The 17664-nt window shown below is 41.5% G+C and overlaps 2 protein-coding genes across 7 annotated transcripts in view; one reads left to right on the top strand and one right to left on the bottom strand.

Annotated features, from left to right (window-relative positions):
- LOC147021169 (uncharacterized) overlaps positions 1–11404 on the bottom strand; it is a 32706-nt gene extending 21302 nt beyond the window's left edge. For both annotated transcript variants that reach the window (XM_085891015.1, XM_085891014.1), the window contains exon 1: positions 8352–11404. In XM_085891015.1, the coding sequence (XP_085747141.1) occupies positions 8967–10169 (1203 nt within the window). In that variant the 5' untranslated portion in view covers positions 10170–11404 and the 3' untranslated portion in view covers positions 8352–8966. The remainder of the gene's footprint in view (positions 1–8351) is intronic.
- Positions 1–17664, top strand: part of LOC147021167 (glucagon receptor-like) — a 79825-nt gene that overhangs the window by 30238 nt on the left and 31923 nt on the right. For all 5 annotated transcript variants that reach the window (XR_015060725.1, XR_015060724.1, XM_085891012.1 and 2 more), the window contains 2 exons: positions 14137–14244; positions 14498–14616. Coding sequence is in view for 3 of the 5 variants with exons in the window: in XM_085891012.1 (XP_085747138.1) it covers positions 14137–14244; positions 14498–14616 (227 nt within the window). In the remaining 2 variants the exon portion in view is untranslated. The remainder of the gene's footprint in view (positions 1–14136; positions 14245–14497; positions 14617–17664) is intronic.

The following is a 17664-nucleotide window of genomic DNA, read 5'->3' as shown; positions in this document are numbered from 1 at the left end:
GCCGATTCGTTACAAGTAGAAGCGAACGCATAACCTCCGGTAAAGCTCGGCCGTATCCTGGATTGGTGGCACGTTGGGGAGCACAGTACTCTATCTGAGGGGTTTAATTTTCCGGGCAGGTAATGCAGGATTTGGATGCTGGACCCTACCTAAATCAAACGTCTCAGACAGCGTCTGTGGTTGTTTAACAACCCATCGCACCACGGCGTTATCTGCGGAGTTATCAGGATCCCTATCAGGGAAGTGGATTCAAGAACTCCCCTTGTAATTCCCCATGAAATGATGTCATGTTTCTTGAACTGAGTTCCTAGCTAGGTGTGCAGACAGACAACCAAACACCAGTACACGTGTACGTATCCACCACGTAATTGTTTCGTTCCGAGTCTGAGAGGTCAGTTTCCAAATACTGTATGCATGTTATTGGTCAAGAAAATTGTGCAACACCTCCTCTTCCTGAGTAAATGGATGTGATCATGTCGCACCTTTACAAGCATCCATTTATTACACTTACACAGGGGTAGGGTGGGGTGTGGAGGGAGGACATTGGAAATGCCAACATTGAAAAAAGGTACACAATGGAAGAATATAGTAATGGAGGTATCTCCTTATTGTGTACATATAGGAAGAGAGTAAATTGAGAAAAGGAAGAGAATTCAGGAGAAGGAAAGGGGGTGAGCGGAGTTTGAGAGATAAGGGAAGGAAGATTAGGAGGATATAGGAGTGTGGGGATAGTATAGAAGGGAAGGAGCAAAAAAAGGAGAGAGTGTCAAAAAAAGAAACTTCTGCCATGTTGGTGTACAAAATAAATAGAAGACTCCAAAAGTGAAGGACAACAGAGTAGCAGAATGTCTGAGTGGAGACAGAAGGGATGGGAATATTTGGCGGGGGATATGAAGGGAACTTTGGAAGGGACTTTCATGAGATATTGTTGCGAATCTGGAAGCCACGAGCACTCAACATACAGGTCCTATAGAACAGTTATATCGGTAAGTATGTGTGTTTTAGTTAGGGTCCCCGTCCCTCGTTTAATGGGTGAATAAATGTACATGCGTTGTGAGTTATTTTGATAGTTTGGATTTTTACATCACTCACAACAACTATGGCTACTACATCTACAACTACAACAACAACGCCATCTTCGCTCTCACGGCGACAACCCTCTGCTACCGGCATTCTCCGCATGCTCGCTGGTATGCGGGTGTGTTCGGAATTTGTTTGGGGATGGAAATCCATTCCCAAATATGGTCATGAACTGGTTCGCTTGGCTGCGCGCCAAATAAGGGAATGCGTCGTGTCCCACCCACTGAGAGCTGGCTACGATGAGCGAACCGTGCCTGAGAGCGACAAAAGGGACGGAGAGAAAATAATCGGGAGGATCTGCTCAAGCGGGTAGGAAAGAATCTGTGCCCAGTCTTCACGAGCGCGTGTTCTGGTTCCCGGCTCATCTCGTCGCTGGTGTGGTCTGGCGTGCTCTGGTTCCCGGCTCATCTCGTCGTGGGCTGGAGTGCTCTGGTTCTTCGGACCGCATCTCCATGCTGGCCTGGTTCGCTCGTGCCAGTCAGACCACACGAGGTGGACAGGTCCATGTCCTTCTGGGTATCTGTGTGTATCTGTCTGTCGGTGGGCCCATCTTTAGGTAGGAATTGTTTAAGTGCTTGTGTGTAAATTTGCATTCTCTATTAGTCGTGATAACTCTGCCCTTACGTGCTTCCCTCATTTCCCCGATTACTATGAATAAATTCCCCATTTGTTAAATGTATCAGCTTGTTTCTGTGTTTTTTCCATGAGCTTAGCATGGCGCGTAATGGTGAATTACAAAGGCTGTTGCCGCGTGAAAATGTACATTTGGACCGACGGGACTTCGGCAACCATCCGCTCGGGTTGCGCACGGGTCGGGCACGCTAACGGCTTGACTGGTACGAGTACCGTCGAGGGTGTGAATACTCGGTAGCTCGCCACGTGGTCTCTGGGTATTTTGAAGTTTGGCAAATAACCCTGCACCACGTGGTGGAATTATTGACGATTCACGGTCCGGTAAAGGACCCGTACCCTCGGAGTTTTCCGAAAGGTATGACCGAGATTCCAGGTGTTCGGTGGAGTCGACCCTACTGCCCCACCTAGCGGTCATGCTCGCAGTCGATACCCGGCCCGCAACAAATATATCGTTGAGAGGGGGTAGTGGTCAGGGGTTCCCCATGGGTTCCCCATGTGAATGCCCCTCTCAATAATTTACTAGATGATGATGTCATTGGCATCCAGATCTGGAGAATAGAGTTAAACAAGTCAGAAAAAACATTTTTTTGAAATGAAAAAACATGTCAGAGTGGAATCCTCAAAAAACAACCAAATAAGGTGGGAAGGGATGACAACGTAGGAATGACACCACAATAAAGGATGACAATCCGTTTACGGATTACCATCACGACATCTGTTGACATTTTTTTCCATCTTAAATCCTACAACAAATAAAATGCACAATTACACCAACTCGCACTGCAACTCTACAACTCCCTCCAACATAGACATCTTCGTGCAATTATTTATTACAATGTCAAAAGATGTCGTGGTGGCAATCCGTTGAAGGATTGTGGTGTTGTATGGTGGTGTCATTCCCACCTTCTTTGGTTGTTTTTTGGGGGGAATTCCATCCGTACATGTTTTTTTATTTTTCCTCCACCACCAAAGGTGAAGGAGGTTATATTTTCACTGCTGTTTGTTTGTCTGTGAGCAGGATATCTCAAAAGGTTGTGGATGGATTCGGACAAAATTTTGCAGACAGGTTCAGCGTGTGACAAGGACGAACTGATTCGATTTGGGTGAAGACCCTGATCCGACGATTAGAATTTTTAAAGTGATTCTTCACCATTGAGAGATAGGGCCCAAAATGATATATAGCAAGATATCTTAAAAAGTTGTGGACGGATTCAGATGAAACTTGGTGGACAGGTTGGGTGTGTGACAAGGAGGAATTCATTTGCTGTTGGTGAAGATCCGAATGCGGATCTGGATATGAGAATTATTTAATTTCCAAAGTGATTCTTCACCATTGAGAGATAGGGACAAAAACGATCAATAAAATAGCATGATATTTCAAAAATGTATTGGCCCCGATATGTTCCCGTGGATCAGGCATTGTGTGGTGGAGGTATACACTCTACCGAGTGCCCTTCTAGTTCACTATAAAATTCTGCATCCATATGCGGTAGGTGGTAGGATGCTCACAGCTGCCTGAGGCGGCACCACCACCTCTTCCGAATGATCCTTTCGTGCAACATTGGTTCTGTTGCAAGCTATTGGGGTGGGTTTTTGTATGGGGTGGTTGGGGGTTTTCTCTGCCTAAAAGGATGTGTTCCTGGTTATGCAGTACCTGCAAGAGGGTACTGTTGGATCTGATGTTCCTACAGGCTTCCTGCCGGAAAGTTAGACACCTGAAACCAAGTGTAGCATCCTGGGACGCTGCCTCATCATCTGACACATTAATCTTCTTTGCAAGTTCGTGACTGAAGCTGCACCGAACATAGATTTCTGGGAGGCCCTTCCGATACTATTAGTTTGCATGGTCTGTGCCGTCTGTAATGTTCCTTGGTTGTCTACAAAGTTCCCTCAAGCTCCTCGCCCACTTTTATTGTATTGTGGGCCATTCATTTGCAACACCCCATCCACATTTTCCCATCCTATTTTACTTTTGGTCCCCTTTGGACTTTGTCAGAAACGGGAGCTTATGGATTTGGTCTCATTTGGGGCTTATGACTTATGGATTTGATTGGGGCAAAGCCTTCGGGACCCCCAATCTTTGATGATAGGAGGGAAACCATGGGGTAAGATTCCTGGGTCAGATTGCGGGAGAGTGTGTCGGAGTGGTGCTGAGGTGTCGTCCACCAGACGGCAGTCTCCTTGGGTTAACCTGAGGCGGTCCCTTCGGGTGGGTGCCTGGAATGTCCTATCCCAAAGAGAGGATGATCACCTGTCTCTGTTATCATCTGAGCCGTGTCTTTTTTGTGTCTGTGCATGCGTGCGTGTGTGAACCGATTTTATTCATACTTGGCACAAACACAACGCATGATCGCATACATAACCAAATCATTTTTTTTTCGACATTAGATCCAAGATGGCGAGTGGCGGCCATTTTGTTACTTAAATGTGTCCCCAACCATTTCTCAGACATGCATGGTTCGATTTTGTTCAAACTTGGCACAGGCACAGTACGTGATGGCATACACATGCAGCCGACTTTATATTGCGATCTGATCAAAGATGGCCGACTGGAAGACTGGCGGCCATTTTAGTTGCACATCGATACGAGCTGGCCCTCAAACTCCATTCAGCAAAATTATGAAAACAACGGGGGCGATGACATTTTATATCTTTTTTACTTGTTATATGTGGAATCATATAAAGGAAGACTCACTTTGAATCGTGCCCCCCCCCCCACAAAATAGCAATAGGATCTCAAAAATAGCGCCGCTTTGCATAATGTTAAAACGTGAAATCCCGGTGAACAGCCTCTTAAGTATAACAAAGTTTTTACCAGAGAGTTGGTGTCAAAGCCACCCAATGCTCACCCGTTTATACATTTATCGTTTTTGAAAGACTAGTCCAATAATATTTTTTATAAAGCATTGCAGTGAAGTCTGATCCAAATAATTTTAAAGCAATACTTGTTTTTGTATACTGTAATCAGTAAACTAGTACACATTAAATGAATGACAAGCGTCTAGTATAAACAGGCGAGCATTGGGTGGCTTTGACACCATCTTAGGTTGAAATAAAAAAAATTAAAATCATTTGTTAATTTCAACTTTACTACACCAATAGCATACCCGAAAGGAAACTCCATGCCAAATATCAGCATCGTAGTACACATATTAAATGAATGGCAAGCTTCTAAAAAATAACTTGCACCAAAAACTTTAACGTTGATGTGCTACAAAAAAGTTAAGTTCAAAACAGGTCAAAAATTTAAAACATTTGAAATTATTCTTTAATTTCAACTTCACTACATCAATAATATACCCCAAAGGAACCTCCATGCGAAATATCAGCATCCTAGTACGCATTAAATGAATGGCAAGCTTCTAAAAAATAACTTGCACCAAAAACTTTAACGTTGATGTGCTACAAAAAAAGTTAAGTTCAAAACAGGTCAAAAATTAAAAAAATATTTGAAATCATTTGTTAATTTAAACTTCACTACACCAATAATATACCCCAAAGGAACCTCCCTGCCAAATATCAGCATCCTAGTACACATATTAAATGAATGGCAGGCTTCTAAATAACTTTCACAAAAAACTTTAACATTGATGTGCTACAAAAAAAGTTAAGTTCAAAACAGGTCAAAAATTTAAAAAATATTTGAAATCATTTGTTAATTTCAACTTCACTACACCAATAATATACCCCAAAGGAACCTCCCTGCCAAATATCAGCATCCTAGTACACATATTAAATGAATGGCAGGCTTCTAAATAACTTTCCCAAAAAACTTTAACGTTGATGTGCTACAAAAAAGTTAAGTTCAAAACAAGTCAAAAATTTAAAACATTTGAAATTATTTTTGAATTTCAACTTCAGTACATCAATAATATACCCCAAAGGAACTTCCATGCCAAATATCAGCATCCTAGTACACATATTAAATGAATTGCAAGCTTCTAAAAAATAACTTGCACCAAAAACTTTAACGTTGATGTGCTACAAAAAAGTTAAGTTCAAAACAGGTCAAAAATTTAAAACATTTGAAATTATTCTTCAATTTCAACTACACTACATCAATAATATACCCCAAAGGAACCTCCATGCGAAATATCAGCATCCTCGTACACATTAAAGGAATGGTAAGCTTCTAAAAAATAACTTGCACCAAAAACTTTAACGTTGATGTGCTACAAAAAAAGTTAAGTTCAAAACAGGTCAAAAATTAAAAAAAATATTTGATATCATTTGTTAATTTCAACTTCACTACACCAATAATATACCCCAAAGGAACCTCCATGCCAAATATCAGCATCCTAGTACACATATTAAATGAATTGCAAGCTTCTAAAAAATAACTTGCACCAAAAACTTTAACGTTGATGTGCTACAAAAAAGTTAAGTTCAAAACAGGTCAAAAATTTAAAACATTTGAAATTATTCTTTAATTTAAACTTCACTACATCAATAATATACCCCAAAGGAACCTCCCTGCCAAATATCAGCATCCTAGTACACATATTAAATGAATGGCAGGCTTCTAAATAACTTTCACAAAAAACTTTAACGTTGATGTGCTACAAAAAAGTTAAGTTCAAAACAAGTCAAAAATTTAAAACATTTGAAATTATTTTTGAATTTCAACTTCAGTACATCAATAATATACCCCAAATGAACCTCCATGCCAAATATCAGCATCCGAGTACACATATTAAATGAATTGCAAGCTTCTAAAAAATAACTTGCACCAAAAACTTTAACGTTGATGTGCTACAAAAAAGTTAAGTTCAAAACAGGTCAAAAATTTAAAACATTTGAAATTATTCTTTAATTTCAACTACACTACATCAATAATATACCCCAAAGGAACCTCCATGCGAAATATCAGCATCCTCGTACACATTAAAGAATGGTAAGCTTCTAAAAAATAACTTGCACCAAAAACTTTAACGTTGATGTGCTACAAAAAAAGTTAAGTTCAAAACAGGTCAAAAATTAAAAAAAATATTTGATATCATTTGTTAATTTCAACTTCACTACACCAATAATATACCCCAAAGGAACCTCCCTGCCAAATATCGGCATCCTCGTACACATATTAAATGAATGGCAGGCTTCTAAATAACTTTCACAAAAAACTTTAACGTTGATGTGCTACAAAAAAGTTAAGTTCAAAACAGGTCAAAAATTTAAAACATTTGAAATTATTTTTTTATTTCAACTTCACTACACCAATAGTATACCCCCAAAGGAACCTCCATGCCAAATATTAGCATCTTAGCACACATATTAAATGAATTGCAAGCTTCTAAAAAATAACTTTCACAAAAAACTTTAACGTTGATGTGCTACTAAAAAGGTAAGTTCAAAACAGGTCAAAAATTTAAAACATTTGAAATTATTTTTTTATTTCAACTTCACTACACCAATAGTATACCCCCAAAGGAACCTCCATGCCAAATATTAGCATCTTAGCACACATATTAAATGAATTGCAAGCTTCTAAAAAATAACTTTCACAAAAAACTTTAACGTTGATGTGCTACTAAAAAGGTAAGTTCAAAACAGGTCAAAAATTTCAAACATTTGAAATTATTTTTTTATTTCAACTTCACTACACCAATAGTATACCCCCAAAGGAACCTCCATGCCAAATATCAGCATCGTAGTACACATATTAAATGAATTGCAAGCTTCTAAAAAATAACTTTCACAAAAAACTTTAACGTTGATGTGCTACTAAAAAGGTAAGTTCAAAACAGGTCAAAAATTTAAAACATTTGAAATTATTTTTTTATTTCAACTTCACTACACCAATAGTATACCCCCAAAGGAACCTCCATGCCAAATATTAGCATCTTAGCACACATATTAAATGAATTGCAAGCTTCTAAAAAATAACTTGCACCAAAAACTTTAACGTTGATGTGCTACAAAACAGTTAAGTTCAAAACAGGTCAAAAAATTAAAAAAAAATTGAAATCATTTGTTAATTTCAACTTCACTACATAAATAATATATCCCAAAGGAACCTCCATGCCAAATATCAGCATCCTAGTACGCATTAAATGAATGGCAAGCTTCTAAATAACTTGCACCAAAAACTTTAATGTTGATGTGCTACAAAAAAGTTAAGTCCAAAACAGGTCAAAAATTTTAAACATTTGAAATTTTTTTTAATTTCAACTTCACTACATCAATAATATATCCCAAAGGAACCTCCATGCCAAATATCAGCATCCTAATGCACATATTAAATGAATGGCAAGCTTCTAAATAACTTACACCAAAAACTTTAACGTTGATGTGCTACAAAAAAGTTAAGTTCAAAACAGATCAAAAATTTAATAATTTTGAAATCATTTGTTAATTTCAACTTCACTACATCAATAATATACCCCAAAGGAACCTCCATGCGAAATATCAGCATCCGAGTACACATATTAAATAAATGGCAAGCTTCTAAATAACTTGCACCAAAAACTTTAACGTTTTCACGCTGACGCTCACGCCGGGGGTGTCGCTATAGCTCTCTGTTCTTCGAACAGGCGAGCTAAAAATGTCTTATTAAAACTTAAATGGATGTTTCTGAAGATAAACGAGTACATTACATTGTAGGAAGATATTGCAAGATATGCTTGTTTTACATTGATCACCTTTTCACATCATGTAGTTGTGAAGTCGGTCATAGGAAGTGGAGAGACACAATCGATAGAGTTTGTCCACTGGAAATCTTTGCCTGCCATGAGTATGAACTGCTGAACCAATGTGTAGTGGTAATGGGGTTTGTTTACCGACATGATGATGGATTTTGTGGATCCAGTTCTCACATTCTTTACACGGTTAAAAATTACCGGTTCTGAAACAACAAGTGCCGCACTTGTACTAACACTTTCATAGCCAGTTTTGTCTGTGATACGTGTTCCATCTGGTACCATGTTAATGAGTGATAGAAGCAAATCAGGCACTGGATTTTGCTGACATTCTGAGCTGAGGGTTCCATCAAAGTGTTGTTTTTTTTGGCAAGCATTTCTCTACGGATAATACGAGCTGTCTTTGCCAAAAGTATAGCTTCATCGTCATCACTGTTAACAGATGCAAACTTTAAAGCAGCACCAATATCTTCTTTGAAGCCTCGCAGTACATCTCGACCTTGATGGAGTGATTTGGAGTGAGGCTTTTGAAATAAGTCGTTCTTTTCAGCTGAATATAATTCACTCTGCCTGGAATGTAAGCATTTAATTGGCGTAGTCCAGACGTATAGAGTTTCACTAAGTGCGACAATTTAAATACATGAACGTCATCAGCCATTCTGGGTTCCTCTGTGTGCGATACAAGTTCAGCAAGAGCAATGCCCTCCAGGGAGTCACGACTAGCGTTTTATTCACAACGTTTGTGAGTCTGTGTGAACCGGTTGTAAAGTCCAACGAAGCAATTGTTGTGATAATCAGCATCAATGGCATGCATTGCACCCATGGCCAGTCGAGCCAGTAGTCTTGTGTCCTGAAGTTCGGTGGCATACCACCGCACTTTCCGGTCGACATCTGTCGTAGATGCTCTCTGCATGTCACCCATGGCCAATCGAGCCAGTAGTTTTGTGTCCTGAAGTTTGGTGGCATACCACCGCACTTTCCGGTTGACATCTGTCGAAGATGCTCTCTGCATGTCACCCATGGCCAATCAAGCCAGTAGTTTTGTGTCCTAAAGTTTGGTGGCATACCACCGCACTTTCCGGTCGACATCTGTTGTAGATGCTCTCTGCATTTCACCCATGGCCAGTCGAGCCAGTAGTTTTGTGTCCTGAAGTTTGGTGGCATACCACCGCACTTTCCGGTTGACATCTGTCGAAGATGCTCTCTGCATGTCACCCATGGCCAGTCAAGCCAGTAGTTTTGTCTCCTGAAGTTTGGTGGCATACCACCACACTTTCCGGTCGACATCTGTCGTAGATGCTCTCTGCATGTCACCCATGGCCAGTCGAGCCAGTAGTTTTGTCTCCTGAAGTTTGGTGGCATACCACCGCACTTTCCGGTCGACATCTGTCGTAGATGCTCTCTGCATGTCACCCATGGCCAGTCGAGCCAGTAGTTTTGTCTCCTGAAGTTTGGTGGCATACCACCGCACTTTCCGGTCGACATCTGTCGTAGATGCTCTCTGCATTTCACCCATGGCCATTCGAGCCAGTAGTTTTGTGTCCTGAAGTTTGGTGGCATACCACCGCACTTTCCGGTCGACATCTGTCGTAGATGCTCTCTGCATGTCACCCATGGCCAATCGAGCCAGTAGTTTTGTGTCCTGAAGTTTGGTGGCATACCACCGCACTTTCCAGTCGACATCTGTCGTAGATGCTTTCTGCATGTCACCCATGGCCAGTCAAGCCAGTAGTTTTGTCTCCTGAAGTTTGATGGCATACCACCGCACTTTCCCGTCAATATCTGTCGTAGATGCTCTCTGCATGTCCGCTCCAGTTTCATCACAAAATAAACAAATTTTGTCACTTGCAGGTTTACATTGAATCGCCCCCTTGAACAGATCGAGTTTTAACTGGGCTTAATAATACCAATGTAATTATTTTGGTGCCACAAAGGTACACAGGGTTGCTGAGGCAGTTTCAGTGGCTAAGGAGTACAGTCCTGGACTGGTCACCTCTCCAATGCAGGTTACCCCAAATGGTATTACTCCAGTACACTGGTACTCATTTCACTGACCTTAGAAGGATGACACACTGAGTCAACCCCATTTGGTGTGAATTCAACTGCTGCCAGGAGCTTGAACTCACGACCCTAAGGTCCCAAGCCAACCACCTAACCACTAAGCCAACACCAGGCTAACTGGACTTATCTCCTCTGAAATGTTGTTCTTCTTTCGGCTGCTCCCGTTAGAGGTCGCTACAGCGGATCATCCGTTATGATCCGCATACTGATTTGGCACAGGTTTTACGCTGGATGCCCTTCCTGACGCAACCCTGGTCGCCTCTTACGACACAGGGACAAGGATTGGGTTTCACTATGATTCCGGGCTGCCCTACACCCTCTCATAGCACGGCCCAGCACAGAGTGCCCGTCCTCAAGCGATCCTCCAACCCAAGCCTCCGAGTAGCTGGATTACAGGCGCATGCCACTACGCCCAGTTATCTCCTCTGAAATAACTTCTGATTTTTGTTTCAATGCTCTCTGTTGTTTCAACGTGCTAAATTTGTTGAAGCATGACTTGTACCACGATGCCTTGTGTGGTGTCAAGGTCTGTTTAATTCCACTACCGACCGTCAAGTCCAGACATATTGATGTTTTAGAGCGACGCATCCAAGTTCTCATATCCTGAAACATAGCTTTGGCTTGTAGAGAATGTGCTGGGCAAATGAGTGATTCTTCCGTAAGTTCCTGGCACAAAGCACACGAGCTCCAGTCAGTTGGAAACACTTGAGTAGTGGCACCAGCACCACTAGTAGATGGTTGAGAAGAAACTATCGTGCACCTCGTTGCCATTGTTAGACTTCTGGTGTGAGTATTTCATCCACCCTATCACAAGGACCTGAAACAAATATAACAGAGCATCAAGAGTCATGTTGGCGTTAATACTTTATAAAAGAAAATAATTAATTAATCCAGCATCCAATTTACGGAGCACTTCCTCCACTCTGCCTCGATCTCCTGAAAGTAGTAAAATTATCAACATTAGCCATGTTGGGATTAGGTGTCAAAAAATAAATATAACGCAGTATTCACTTGATGAGTGTCTGAAACATCATGTTTCGTGAAATACAGTACCGATAGAAAGTGTGCACCCCGTTTCAAAGTTTTCACCTTTTGTTGCCTTATAGCTTGGAATTAAATTGCCTTAAATCAGCCTTTTTCCACCTTTAGTTACACATCGTAACCCACAACTTCCAAGTGAAAAACAAATTCTATAAACTTCAGAAAATTAATCATACATATCAAACGAGAATATGTTGGTTGGACAAGTGTCCAGCCTCCTGAGTTAATACTTGGTGGAAGCACCTTGAACAGCTTTGAGTCTGTTGGGAGCGGTATCTACCAACTTCACACACCTTGATTGGGCAATACTTGCCCATTCTTCTGGACAAACCTGTTCAAGCTCAGTCAAGTTGCGTGGGGAGTGTTGATGGACAGCAAGATTTTCTTGAAGTCATGCCACAGATTTTCAATTGGATTTAGGTCGGGACATTGACTGCACCACTCAAGGACATTTATCTTTTTGTTACTTAGCCATTCCAGTGTAACTATGGCTGTGTGCTTCAGGCTGTTGTCATGCTTAAAGGTGAACTTCCATCCCAATTTCAGGTTTCTTGCAAAGGGCAGCAGGTTTTCCTCTGGGACGTTTCTATATTTTGCTCCATCCATATTCCCTTCTGTCCTGACAAGTGCCCCAGTCCCTGCTGATGAGAAACATCCCCATAACATGATACTGCCGCTATCATGCTTCACAGTAGGGATGGTGTTCTTTGGGTGATTTATGCATTTAGGCCAAAAAGTTCCATCTTGCTTTTGTCAGACCACAAAACTTTTTGCAACATGGCTTCAGAATCTCGAGTGGTGTCTTTGCCTCCTTCAAACGGGACTCAATGTGGGCTTTTTGGGGGGTAATGGCTGCCTTCTTGCCACCCTACCGTCCAGGCCAGACTTGTGGAGTGCTTGGGATATATTTGTCACATGCACACAGTGATCAGTCTTTGCCATAAAGACATGTAGCTCTTTCACACTTGCCATTGGCATTTTGGTGTCCTCTCTGATCAGTCTCCTTTCTTGGTCATCCAGTTTGGAGGGATGGTCTGATCTTAATATTGGTGGTACCATACACCTTCCACTTCTTAATGATTGTCTTGACTATGCTCCAAGGGATATTCAAGGCCTTTGTAATATTTTTTATACCCATCCCCTAATCCGTGCCTTTCCACAACTTGATCCCAGAGGTCGTTTGAACACTCCTTGGTGCTCATGGTTGAGTCTTTGCTGTGGAATGCACTACCCAACGGAGGAAACCCAAAGGAACAGCTGATTTTATTCTGAAATAATCAGAATCACTACAATTTAACACAGGTGGAGGCCAATTAACTTGGTGTGTGATTTTGAAGGTGATTGGTTACACCTGAGCTAATTTACAATTGCTATTATAAGGAGGGTGGACACTTATCCAACCAAGATATTCTAGTTTTGTATTTTTAATTAATTTTCTGAAATTTATAGAATTTGTTTTTCACTTGGAAGTTGTGGGTTTCGATGTGGAAAAAAAAAGTCTGATCTAATTTAATAAACTGAATGTCAAAGCACTAACGAAGTCCACTACTAACGTGTGGAAGACTCGAGGATGTGATCTTCAAGAAATAAATGGCATGCTGTGTACTTTAAAATGGCATCTTTGTAATTTGGCAAATACAAAATGTTTATTCAATTACTGAGTCTCAAAAATTTCAGTTTCTCTGCCCCCCACCCTGAATTTCACCACATTTAGATGCAATAGAACATTCTGGAATGGATATTAATTGAAGTAATGAAATGAAATAGCTAAGTTTTAAAAAAAATATTGTCCTGTCACATTTTTATGTCATTTGTCATGGTGCCAGAAACAGGTGTTGTCTTAATTTATGGAAGTTCTACTGTAAGTTTACCACCCTGGTGTTGGCTTAGCGGTTAGAGTAGTGGCTTGAGATCCTAGAGTCCTGAGTTCGATCCCCAAATTTCCACTGAATTCTGGCTGTCATCCTTCCGAGGTCGTGAGGTCGGCAAAATGAGCACCAGTGTACTGGTAACAGGGCACTAACTCTAACCCTAAATGCATCAGTGGCATAGCCGTGCTCAAACCAACGACGCAACCAGCAGCCAAAAAGGCAGCACACGACGGGAACTGTAAGATTTAATCAATTCTGCACTTTCTGGTATGAACTCGATCATATAATTTGATTATTAAAACATCTTTCAAATTTACGATTTATTAATTACTCTTCTGGTTTTGTTCATTTGGAAGAAATATCCGTCATGCATTTCAAAAATCCATTTTTTCCAATCGCGTACAACACACCAGGTGGGTCTTCCTTTTATTTGAATCTACGCAACATAAAGTACTTATTACATCAATATTTATGATTCCATCATGATTTAAACAATTCCTCTAAAATATTGCGGTTATCCGCTAGACTATAACAATCCTCTTGAAGAAGTTCAGAAGTTCAGTCATTCAGACTTGCAGGTCTCACTATCAGCCACAAACTTTCTTGGGCAAACCACATTTCAAAGTTCAGATCCAAAGGCAGTCCCTAACTCGGAATCCTCTGTCTCACAAGGTCCTTTTTTGGGGACACCCTGTATATGTGTATGTGTATGTGTACGCTGTGTTTATGTGTAGGTAATTTTCGTTTTGATTGTGCAATATTATACTCGCAGGTTATTGTTTTTTTAATCAGTGTTTTACGCGTGTTGTCAACAGGTCTTTTTTGTAATCGTACCTTTGACGAATTCGCCTGTTGGCCAGATGGCGATGCTGGCTTCCTGATAAACGTCTCCTGTCCGTGGTACCTACCATGGTACGACACAGGTTAGACCTCTCGTCACTGCAGTAATGTTATATTCATGCTTAATGTCCACGTCAGCCCTACTAACTACCTTAACCCAATCTATCACCAGAAAAACTCATCGATTTTACATTATTGGCATTTAATAATTTATTGATGTAAACCAATAAAAAATAGCATTCGGAGTTCATTCCTCCCCCTGATGAAAAGTTACATTCGATTCGTAAAATTACCCAGAATGTGACTTTCTGCTGACGTTCCGTTGTACTCCTCCAGTACGTGACGGAGTGGTGTACCAGCGCTGTGGCATGGATGGAAACTGGGTCTTGGATGCAGATGGATTGCCTTGGATGGATGCCCAGCAGTGCAGTGATAACCAGACAGAGCTTGAAGATGTGAGTGCCTAGAGGGTACGACGGTCCAAGTTTCCCCCGAGCCACAAGGCCCCTGTAATGGACACAGGGCATAATATGTAGTACCACATTCTATCTCCGTTACATTCACACGATTCTCATCTGCCGTCGCTTTTTAAATATTGATGTCAATTAAAAATATATAACTGAACTCCGCTTGATTCGTTACAAACTGGATCTTGTACCACATTATGAAACATCCTTTCCCACTATCCTCATTTAAAAATGAGTGTCTTACTGAGTGATTCAAGTATTTTTTTTTTAAGACTACAATTAACGTTTTTTCGTTAGATGTGTATGTGGTGGATTTTGGTGGTGTTGTTTTCATCCTTGTCTGTCTGTCTGTTTATCTGCTGTTTGTCTGCTCGACATCTCAAAGGGATATCAACGGAATTGTCCTCTGTTTGTCTGCTGGATATCTCAAAAGGTTATCGACGGATTCGGACGAACTTTGGTGGACAGGTTGTGTGTGTGACAAGGACGAATTGATTCAATTTCGGTGAAGATCCAAATTCAAATATGATAATTTTTTTAATTTACTGGTATGCTTATACATTGTAAACAATAACGAACTGTGCCTCCCCATCGTCTCGGATCGCTCACCTGCATTTTTTTCATTTCTTTTTTCCATTTATTTATTTTTATTTATTTAAAATTTTCATCTATGGATGCTTTCCAACGGCTCTGTGATTTTTCCTGGTGTATCGTCTTCGATGTCCGTCGGCACACAAAATTTCAGCTTTCTTCATCACCCGGAAGGTACTGATCTTTTATGTCATTCAGTGAGTCAGTGGTTGGAATGAGCTTTATCTATCTATAATTCCAGCAGTGTGTGTGTGTGTGTGTGTGTGTGTGTGTGTGTGTGTGTGTGTGTGTGTGTGTGTGTGTGTGTGTGTGTGTGTGTCTGTGACCGTTGTTTCTCGACAACCACTGGTCCGATCTAATTGAAACTTGCCAGGTATATTGCTGGGGCCCTGTGGATGTGCCTGTTCAAGGTTTGATATTAATCGGACAAGTGGTTCCCATGTTATGGCCATTTATTTACCAACCAATGACAGGACACGTTGCTGCGTAGGCGTGGCCGATGGGGAAAGGGCGCCTTAGTTACCGTAGCGTAGGAGTGGCAATGGTCAATGGCAGCGAATGTCACGGCAAGCAAATACAGGGAGGTAAACTTGATTTTAATTTGGATTTTAATTAACTCTGTGTGTGTGATTATCACAGCAGTTGTTACTTCAATGCAAGCGATAATTCGTGGAATGAATGTGAACATTCCGTACAGGCACGCACCACTTCCGGATAGTGATGACTTAATGTATTCGAATAATTTCTCGATTTCTTATGCGCATTTCTTGATAAACACAATGGCCCAATCCAGTCGTCGTTTACGAGAGCGAAGGAATGGCCTGTGTGGTTGTTTGAAAGTTTGGGGGGGGGTTGCACATACGGCCACGCACGTACGGGCACGCAAGAGCGAAGGAACGGCCTTGTGGTTGTTTCTGGCACGTGGTTTGAAAGTTTTTTTTTTTGCACGTATGGCCACGCACATACGGGAACGTACTAGTATATTAGATTAAGTGACTTTTCACCATTGAGAGATGGTGCCAGAAACGATATGTATTATGATGTCTCAAAAAGTTGCGGATGATTTATGACAAAACTCGGTGGATGTTTTGGGTAGGTGACAAGACCAAATCGTTTCAATTTTGGTTCAGGTCCAGGTATAGACCCGTCTTACCAGTGGACATAAACAGTAAACTGTTCAGCCCGGTAGAGGTATGTGGAAAAGACTCGCATCAACAGCAGAGTAGAGAGACACTTTGAGGAAGAATGGGCATGGTGGAGGAATGGGATCAAAGGGAGTGGGGAGGACACAGGGGGTGAACAATCTGGATACAAGCTCAAACACAGCAAAAAGTGGGGATGAAACAAGTCGTTGTCTGCATGACTGCCTCCCTTTTAATGGTCTGAACTGCTGTCATGATTGGTTCCACATTCCAATTATTGGAGGGTTTTTTTTTTACCATGAATCAATCCCTTTGTGTATCTGAAATATGGGTCCATTATTGGCCTTCATGGTCTACTGTTGGGAGCTTTTCGTGGTTCTTGTCTGAAATTGGGATCTTACGAAAGGGTATCTAGTATCCAGCAAGGTAGTCTGGAAAATTGTCAGGAAAACGGTTGACCACGCATGGCAAGCTCGTTCAAATGGTCGAGCAGCAGTATATCGATTGCAGTTAAGTCCAATTGAGCAAATCTATTAATCCCGCAAGTGGCAAAAAGGGGAAAATGAGAGCAATTGAAGCTTCAACAGCTCTCCCCAAGAACAATGTTTCAGAGTCTGAGCACGGTGTTTGGGGGGGGGGGGGGGCAGACAAGCGAGATAATGTGGGGAAAAACAAATAGTATCATCTCACTTATTGGGACCTAGCACTGGATCAACACTCCGGGCAGACCCCGACATGCCTCCAGAGCCAGACTTGCTCAGAACGAAATGACCATGTGCACAGAAGAGCGATCAGACTAAACGCGAGCCGCGGCCCGGATCTCAGCAGCTCTTGAATCACTGGTGGATGCAAAAGTTTTGCCTTCTACAACACCCAGCGGCACCAACCTCCCTGAAATGCTTGAACATAAACGATATACTCAAACTGTACCATCTCCCATCTCCTCTAAATTACACGGGTCCTCTTCGCTTTTCATTCCAAATTGGCTGGGATCACTTCCAGAGTGGGTCCTGAATGGTGATAGCCGATGGAACAGCTCCACTTTTCTTCAGCTCGCTGTTCCTGCCCATGTAGGACGTGCGGGACAGAATCTCTTGCATGCCCGGGGTCATTGCTTCCCCCATCAGGCCGGATCCAAAGTGCAGTCACCCTCCAGTGCCCACATTTTTCAGGATTAAAGTTTCTCTAGCCAGAGAAAGTCAACATCCACTCCTGAACCTCTCAAACACTTTGTGCGTTGAAAGAAACACAACATTCAGACGAGCCGACAAACACAGGACTTCGACGATACAAGTACATGAGA

This window comes from Eptatretus burgeri, chromosome 8 (assembly GCF_056783735.1).
Source record: "Eptatretus burgeri isolate ZD-2024b chromosome 8, Ebu_testis_v1, whole genome shotgun sequence".
In the NCBI taxonomy this organism is placed as follows: Eukaryota; Metazoa; Chordata; class Myxini; order Myxiniformes; family Myxinidae; genus Eptatretus; species Eptatretus burgeri.
Note: the sequence above shows the minus strand (reverse complement) of the source record. Positions and strands in the feature narration are given on the sequence as shown.